Source organism: Phoxinus phoxinus, assembly GCF_949152265.1.
Source record: "Phoxinus phoxinus genome assembly, chromosome: 1".
NCBI lineage: Eukaryota > Metazoa > Chordata > Actinopteri > Cypriniformes > Leuciscidae > Phoxinus > Phoxinus phoxinus.
This window is the reverse complement of record NC_136876.1, coordinates 29,257,056-29,264,464: the sequence shown is the minus strand read 5'-3', so window position 1 is coordinate 29,264,464 and position 7,409 is coordinate 29,257,056. Positions and strand designations below refer to the sequence as shown.

Here is a 7,409-nt window from a genome sequence, read left to right as displayed (position 1 = left end):
ATTTTACCCATTTCATTAGACATTTTCTTTAACGTAGCTAATTTACAAAATGCATGCAAATAATGGCTATTATAATAAATATAATACATTTCTTTCTTTTTAAATTGTAACAGTGTAATTCCAACTGTGAGTCAGATTTCTTATAGGCTGTAATTTCCATCCCAAATAATTTATATATAGCCTACACTGTAAATTATTGGAGTAGGCCTACATTTTACAAGAAAATACAATTTCAGTCTTTCAGCTTTCAAATTTCACGTTTAATTCAACGTGTTTCTTGCCATTTCTTTGCAATTATTTGTGAAATTTACTAGGAATATCTGAGTGAAATTTGTCCTTTTAAAAAGTTTGTAAAAGTATTTTTTCAGCTAATCTACAGTGAGGTCCAAAAATGTGCCTATTTCCACTCAATATTTTCTCATTTTAATATAGGCCTATATAATATGTTTTTATTCACATAGCCTATTATATTATGCATATATAACAATATGAGTAAAAAAAGTTTAATTGAAAAACCAACGTGGATTTCAGAATGTCTGATGTGAGCCGCACTGAAGTTTCATGATCAATATGTCTTACACGTCCCTTTATCTTTTCACGTTAATGACAATTTGGTCAATTTGGTTCTCACATATAATTCGATTGTAATGGATATAAGCTAAGGCCGTGAGTTATACAGTTATGCGACATACGCCACGCTAGGTGGCGATGCACAGAGAATGACGTTGATGTTTGCGCCGGATGCTGTGAAATCTGTGGTGCGCGCACGCATATATCCCATCATTCCTTTTTCTCTCTTCCTCTTTCCCTTTCGGCGACAATGTCTAAGAGAGGTAAGAAACGCATATGGAAATCTAAAATCATCCTTGAAATGAGGTACGCTAAAGCCCCCTAACTCAATACATGGGGTTAACTGGTCATATAGGAATTATTTTTTCGATATATTGATGTAAATGCTCAATTATATCTTTGATAAAAATAGTTATGTACATTTTCCACTAGCGGTAGGAGCCATGTTTGCTAAGTACGTAGCCCCAAGCTCGTGGAGCCAGTACCAGTAGTATGGTGATTAAACACTTCTTACGCAAACTTTCATGTGCGAAAGCAAGTTCTGGAGCACCTTTACATAAATACCATGTAAAATTAACAACGACTGTAAAAGCACAGAAGGTGCGAGACTTTTAACATGCAACGAAGCGGGTAGACACTCGACTGAATGGTGGCGAGTTGAATCGCAGGTTAGCGTGTTAGAGAAATGCATATTTTGGAGGTTTATCCGACAGGGCAACAGAATTGATAATTTGCTTGGTTCTGAAATATTGTCTTCATAAATGTATCTGAATAAAATAAAACTGGTAACGTTATACGGCAGTAAACATCAGTTCACTACTATAAACTTGCTGCAGTGTCGGCAACCAACGTTAACGTTAGTCATTTTGCAGACTTAAATAGTTCACCTTTAAACAAACGTCTTAATTTTTTTTATACACGTTGTTACAAACCTGTTTAACTTTTATTTTGTCGAAAAAAACTGGATTTTAGGTGGAATGATCATCCTGTCACCATTTTCATTAGGTTTTTTATGCACTTAAAGTGAATGGTGACAGAATAGAATGAGGCATTTATATAGCGCACATGTACTATTGTACACCCAAAGCGCTTTACAATCATTTCAGGGGATCTCCTCAACCACCACCAGTGTGCAGCATCCACTTGGATGATGCGACTGTGCCAGTGTGCTCACACACACCTGCTACAGGTGGAGAGAGAGTGATGGTTAGTTAGGAGGCTATGATTGGTAAGGGCCAATGGGTGGAATGTGGCCAAGGACACTGGGGTTACTCCCCTACTCTTCCATCCTTCTTAAAGCACTTGCTTTGTCTGATCAGTGGCATGGGTGAGTCGTCGTAGAAGGAAATAGTAAATCCCATTGCTAATGGGTGAGATGGCAGCCGCCATGTGCTGTTAAATCTCAATCCGTGATGGAACATTTCACTTCTCCTCTTGCATGTCATTTGACTGACGCCTTTATCACTTCAAAAAAATTTGCACCATGGGTCGGTTGCATAAACTGCTTGGACTAGTCTTTAAGGTTAGTCGTCACATTTTTTTCTTTAAGCCGTTTCATAACTGTTTTAAGTCAATTGCATAAAAAGATGGACTAAAGACTGATTGCCCCTTGACTAACTGCTAGTTGGTCATACTAATACTTAAGATACCGTCTTAACAATGGCTATGTTTGTGCAACTGGACCCAGATTCTTCCTTCCCTAATAATGAGGTCAAAATAGTTTCAATGTAAATGACTAAAATGTTCTTGGCCCAAAAAAAAAGTGTATGTAAACCACTGTCAGCTTAATCTTAAGTCACTAGATTTCTTGTCACTGCAGAGGTGGGTCACTTATAAATAAATGAGATGTAGTAATGGCTTGCTAGATGGACAGCAAATCTGATTTGGTGTATTTTGTTAGTTGTAAAATCATGTTTTTGTCTTTCTCTTCAGGACGTGGTGGGTCATCGGGAGCCAAGTTCCGTATATCACTGGGTCTCCCGGTGGGAGCGGTCATCAACTGCGCTGACAACACGGGTATGAGATCTTCCAGCATTGGGCATATGTTTGTGGTCCTTCTTAAAAGCACTTGCTTTGACTGATCAGTGGCTGGGTGAGTTGTCGTAGAAGGAAATATTAAATCCCATTGCTGTTGGGTGAGATGGCAGTTGCTACATGCTGTTAAATCTCAATCCGTGATGGAACAAATGTTTGCGGTTTGTCGCAGGCTTTTTCTTGGCTGAGAGTTTGCAGACTTATGTCTATTAAACTAACTTGCAGCATGAAAATATAACTTGACTATAGGCAATTAAGTTAATCTTCACTTTTTTTTTTTTAACTCCACTAATCTGTGGGTTTTCTCTTTGTTTAGGTGCCAAGAACCTGTACATCATATCCGTCAAAGGCATCAAGGGTCGTCTGAACAGGCTCCCTGCTGCTGGTGTGGGAGACATGGTTATGGCTACAGTGAAGAAAGGCAAGCCAGAGCTCAGGAAAAAGGGTGAGATATTTCAGAGCCTGTTACAACTGTACTCTGCTGGCTTTGGCTTAGAAAAGCATATATGCTCATACAGATGTCCCCTTTTAATCTAGTGCATCCTGCGGTGGTGATACGACAGCGGAAGTCGTATCGGCGAAAAGATGGCGTGTTTCTATACTTTGAAGACAATGCAGGGGTCATAGTGAATAACAAAGGAGAAATGAAAGGTAAGTGGTGAATGTCAGTTCTTTTTCGGTATCCTTCTTAAAGCACTTGCTTTGTCTGATCAGTGGCATGGGTGAGTCGTCGTAGAAGGAAATAGTAAATCCCATTGCTAATGGGTGAGATGGCAGCCGCCATGTGCTGTTAAATCTCAATCCGTGATGGAACATTTTACTTCTCTTCTTGATGCATGTCATTTTAGTTTTCAACTTCTGGATTTAGCTCAGATGCACTGCTAAAAATGTTTTTGTGTTTTGTAGGCTCCGCTATCACAGGACCCGTAGCCAAGGAATGTGCAGACCTGTGGCCCAGAATTGCTTCCAATGCCGGTAGCATTGCCTGAGCTCAAATGTGGCTTGTCGTTTTCAATAAATACTCAAAGTTTACACATGTGTCACTCTGTTGATTGCAGGAAATTGTCTTGAGTCTACAATTAAAACTGCAATGTTTTGAACTGAATTTGTGATGACATTTATTATGTTAATGCAATATTTAACGTTTTACAGACTTTGTTGGTCATATTAAGTTTTGACTTCACTACATGTGGTAAATGCAGTTGCATGGGAAATATTGAATCTTGAGGATTGATATCTAAATTCATTAGCTTGTTTCACAGACAAGTCCTAAGCTAAAATGCATGTTTTAACTGAAAGCAACTTGCCCTGACACATCTTAATGTCTCTGTTTTACCATGAGATGCACACCAGTAATATTTTTTAAGGTGATTAAAAAGAAAAGCTACTTAAATGTCCTTATTGAACTAGGGCCTTAACTATGAAAATGAATAATTGTTAATTTCAATTTAATTATATATTCTTAACATACTCGCTGATTGAAAACATTAGGAATACATTTATTACAATCGTCAGAATAATTATTTTTAAAATAACACTCTTGAGAACGCTAATCAAAGTAATTTAAGCTGTAATGTATGTGCTATGGTAATATTACACATTTTGTCAATCTATCCAGTTTGTTTTCAATAAAACTCGATAATCAGACAAACAAACTTTCCAGTCAGTTTGAAGTATCAGTCAGTGCGACTGAGTGCGTGGCGTGGTTGTCATGGAGACCAGTTTGTTGTGGAGGCGTGAGCTAGCTAGCAAGTTTGCTGTACTCATTTTTGGCTAGCCGAAGTTGCTGGATTTCTGACTTTAGAGGTAACGTTAAATAAAATGATCAGTTCCTTCTAAAAGTAAATTGAGTGACTTGTTACGACCATATTTTTCGGTAAGCAGTAAGAGCAGGTATGGAGAAATCTGATGTGATAAATTTCAGCTCTCTTGAAAAAGAGCTACAAGCGGCGCTGGAAGCGGACAGGAAATATCAGAGGGAAAATGATGCCAAATTTCGTGCTTTGAACCAAAATGTCGCCAGCTATGAAGAATTCAGGTGCGTTGCTGACTTATTGTACTGTGCAATTCACATTTGTTCCCAAACCGATTAACGTTACTAACTATGACACTTTAATTATGTTTAACGTTACCGGGTAACGTTAACTTAGCTACTGCATGTGTCTGTCTATCCTCTTGTAATCGTTTTTATATTTTAATAGGAGGATTTTATGTTTCATAGGGACATAGTACTTGCATCTCACTTAAAGCCTCTTGATAGAAAGGACATCTCTGGTGCACCCCGAAAACAGCCGTGGAATCCAATTGCTTTTGGGACAAAGCATGAAAGTGCTTCAACTGAAGAGGTCCAGGTGAGCCTTTGACATTATGTTATCTTGCATATAAAGAAATCAATAATCTGGATGCTAGATCTCACCAAAGATCATGATTCATAATCAATGATCTTGATTCTGTCTTTAGCCGCAGTTATCTGAGATCCAGCCAAGAAATGCATCCGAATTCATCCGTGGCTGGCGCAAGTTTGCAGGGAGCTCATTTGAAAAGTACATTCTGCTTGTGAGTCTGGGAGGCAAGGCTCTGCAGGAAATCTTCAGCACTGAGGTTGGCTTTGGTCTTCTAGGCGAGTTCTTTCTGATTCTGTCACAGTGTCTTAAGTCAGGAGATGAGGAAAAAGTGATTGGAGTGCTGGACGGCCTTTCCAGTACTGGTCGTTTTGGCCTCAACCAGACTCTTCTTAGTAAGGCAGAACAAAAAGCCTGTGAGGAGCTTTTCCACAAGCTACAAGTTGCAGGAGGAGAATATCATACTTCGAAAGATGATTCTTCTGACACTTCAATGGTTTGTGAGGCCAGTCTGACACATGTGGAGGACGACGAGACTGACATTACAATAAAACTTAAAGAGTTAATGGGGAAATATGGTATCCAAAAATAGTTTATATTGAAAACTCCATTGTTTTTTGTTTTAGTTTATTAGTACTTTACACCAGCGGAAATATGTTAAAAGAAGTGCTGGCCATTTGTTTTTTGCCCATCCTCCCATTGTTACTTTCAGCCTATGAGGCTCCTGAGGATAAGAAGGACATTTTTGCCACCAGGGCCTGTCCTGCATTTCTTGTCTTTGACACTGCGGCTTTCATAGCCGATATGACCATTGAACTTCCTTGTCACTGCAAACCAGAGGAGACTCATTCAGTGGTATGGTACTATCAAAAACAAATAGGCTCCATGAACACCAAGGTGCTCACAGACTTTGAAGGCACTACTGTGGTGGAATCATCCAAAGTTGGTAGAGGGTCAGATCTGCACAGTCGCTTTTCCATCCGTTTGTTTAGCCTTCTGGTCTTCAGGGTCCAGAAAGCTGACTCAGGGCACTATATCTGTGGCACGGCCTCTGGTGAATTCTTCTACGGCTACGATGTCGATGTCCAGGAGGTCCATCAAGTTTTATTTCCCTTCAATGTCAAACAGAGAACTCAAGCACAAGAGGCAAAGCCTGTCAGAATGAAAACGGAAATGTTTCAAGTGTTCACCAGCTACTGGTCGTGGTCTAAATGTGACCGCTGTGACATCCAGGGGGAGCAGACGCGTGTGGGATTTTGTTATGTCAAAAGCATTTACCTCCATGTACGTTATCAGCATGAATCGGACGCAGCGGCTTCCTGTGGTTCCTCAGCCGTTCCCCAACAGTTTGGACTTTCAGGCAGTAGCTACGGAGCCGAGCTTGAGGTGAGGAACTGTCACACCATCTGTCCTCCGAAACCTACAACATCTCCAGAGAGACGAGCTCTGCTGAAGTTCCTCCAGGATGATGATCACGCTTCTATGGGTGTCACCATCCACTACCACAACCACCCCACAGGCTCTGATCTGGTCTTGACCTGTCCTGGCGCCAAACCCCAGTACGCTGTGGCCTGGGATAAAGGCTCAGCACCTCTTTACCGCTCTCAGTATATGGAGGGTTTGAATAAGACTTCTCGCATCTTCATTGACACCGGTCACCACCTACACTTCATGCCTGTGCGGCTGAAAGATAAAGGCTCCTATTTCTGCTGGCTCCAGGGAGAGCTGGCTGCAGAGATCAGACTGGGGGTGTATCTGCGCTTGGGACGTTTGCGTCAAATCTCTGACCCGGAGTCTGTCTATGCACTACAGCTTATACTTACTTTCTACACTGGCATTACAGCTCTGTTTCTCTTCACTGTCTTAGTCAGATTTATTTGGCAGATAAGCAAGGAAGATACATTTACAGATATTAACAGAACTTGAATTTGCAGCAATTTTATGTTTACTGTGTATGATTACTGTGAAGTGTAATGTGAAATTTAATAAATATGCTGCTTAATGATTTTTCTGAACATGATTTTTTTTAATGCTTTTGTTCTTTAACATACTGAGATGGAGGTAACTAAATCAATATACTTTTATTGTGTAAATGTTTAAATTGCCTATTATTTTATTTTTGGACATTATACAGAAATGTAGACAAAAGAGAATTCCAGAAGTTTTAAAATGTGAATGTTCTTTATTAAACAAATAAATTCACATGACTCTCCCAGTCATTTGTGATTTACTGGGTACAAATTATATACAAAATCTAAAAAATCTACTGTTTTACATGGTTAAAAAGTGCTATACATGGTTAATGTCACTGTCACAAATGTTCTAATGATTTGTGACCTTTTTTACAATATAAGTTTGTTCTATTATTATTATGTAAAGGTTTCTTCTATTTTCTTCTTTAAATAAACCGTGGTGCTATGACCAAACTGATTTTGGGTTTCCTGAACCTTTTAACCTTGTCTG

At 39.4% G+C, this 7,409-nt stretch overlaps 3 protein-coding genes across 4 annotated transcripts; all 3 read left to right on the top strand.

Annotated features, from left to right (window-relative positions):
* Positions 1 to 687: 687 nt before the first annotated feature.
* rpl23 (ribosomal protein L23) lies at positions 688 to 3,636 on the top strand. The gene is made up of 5 exons (XM_079620100.1): positions 688 to 833; positions 2,503 to 2,586; positions 2,921 to 3,049; positions 3,142 to 3,255; positions 3,511 to 3,636. The coding sequence occupies exons 1-5, from the start codon at positions 821 to 823 to the stop codon at positions 3,591 to 3,593; spliced, it is 423 nt and encodes a 140-aa protein (XP_079476226.1). The 5' UTR covers positions 688 to 820; the 3' UTR covers positions 3,594 to 3,636.
* Positions 3,637 to 4,245: 609 nt separating this feature from the next.
* dnaaf19 (dynein axonemal assembly factor 19) lies at positions 4,246 to 5,538 on the top strand (the record flags this gene model as incomplete). 2 transcript variants are annotated; one of them, XM_079620082.1, is made up of 4 exons in its annotated part: positions 4,246 to 4,410; positions 4,529 to 4,642; positions 4,806 to 4,955; positions 5,065 to 5,538. In XM_079620082.1, exons 3-4 carry the CDS (start codon positions 4,815 to 4,817, stop codon positions 5,536 to 5,538), a joined length of 615 nt encoding a protein of 204 aa, XP_079476208.1. In that variant the 5' UTR covers positions 4,246 to 4,410; positions 4,529 to 4,642; positions 4,806 to 4,814. The 2 variants fall into 2 exon arrangements, with proteins under 2 accessions (XP_079476208.1, XP_079476207.1); XM_079620081.1 differs by having other exon boundaries at positions 4,246 to 4,642; positions 4,826 to 4,955.
* Positions 5,539 to 5,600: 62 nt separating this feature from the next.
* On the top strand, positions 5,601 to 6,872 carry LOC307002449 (Ig-like V-type domain-containing protein FAM187A; the record flags this gene model as incomplete). The annotated part of the gene is made up of 1 exon (XM_079620064.1): positions 5,601 to 6,872. The coding sequence occupies one exon, from the start codon at positions 5,601 to 5,603 to the stop codon at positions 6,870 to 6,872; it is 1,272 nt and encodes a 423-aa protein (XP_079476190.1).
* Positions 6,873 to 7,409: the final 537 nt, after the last annotated feature.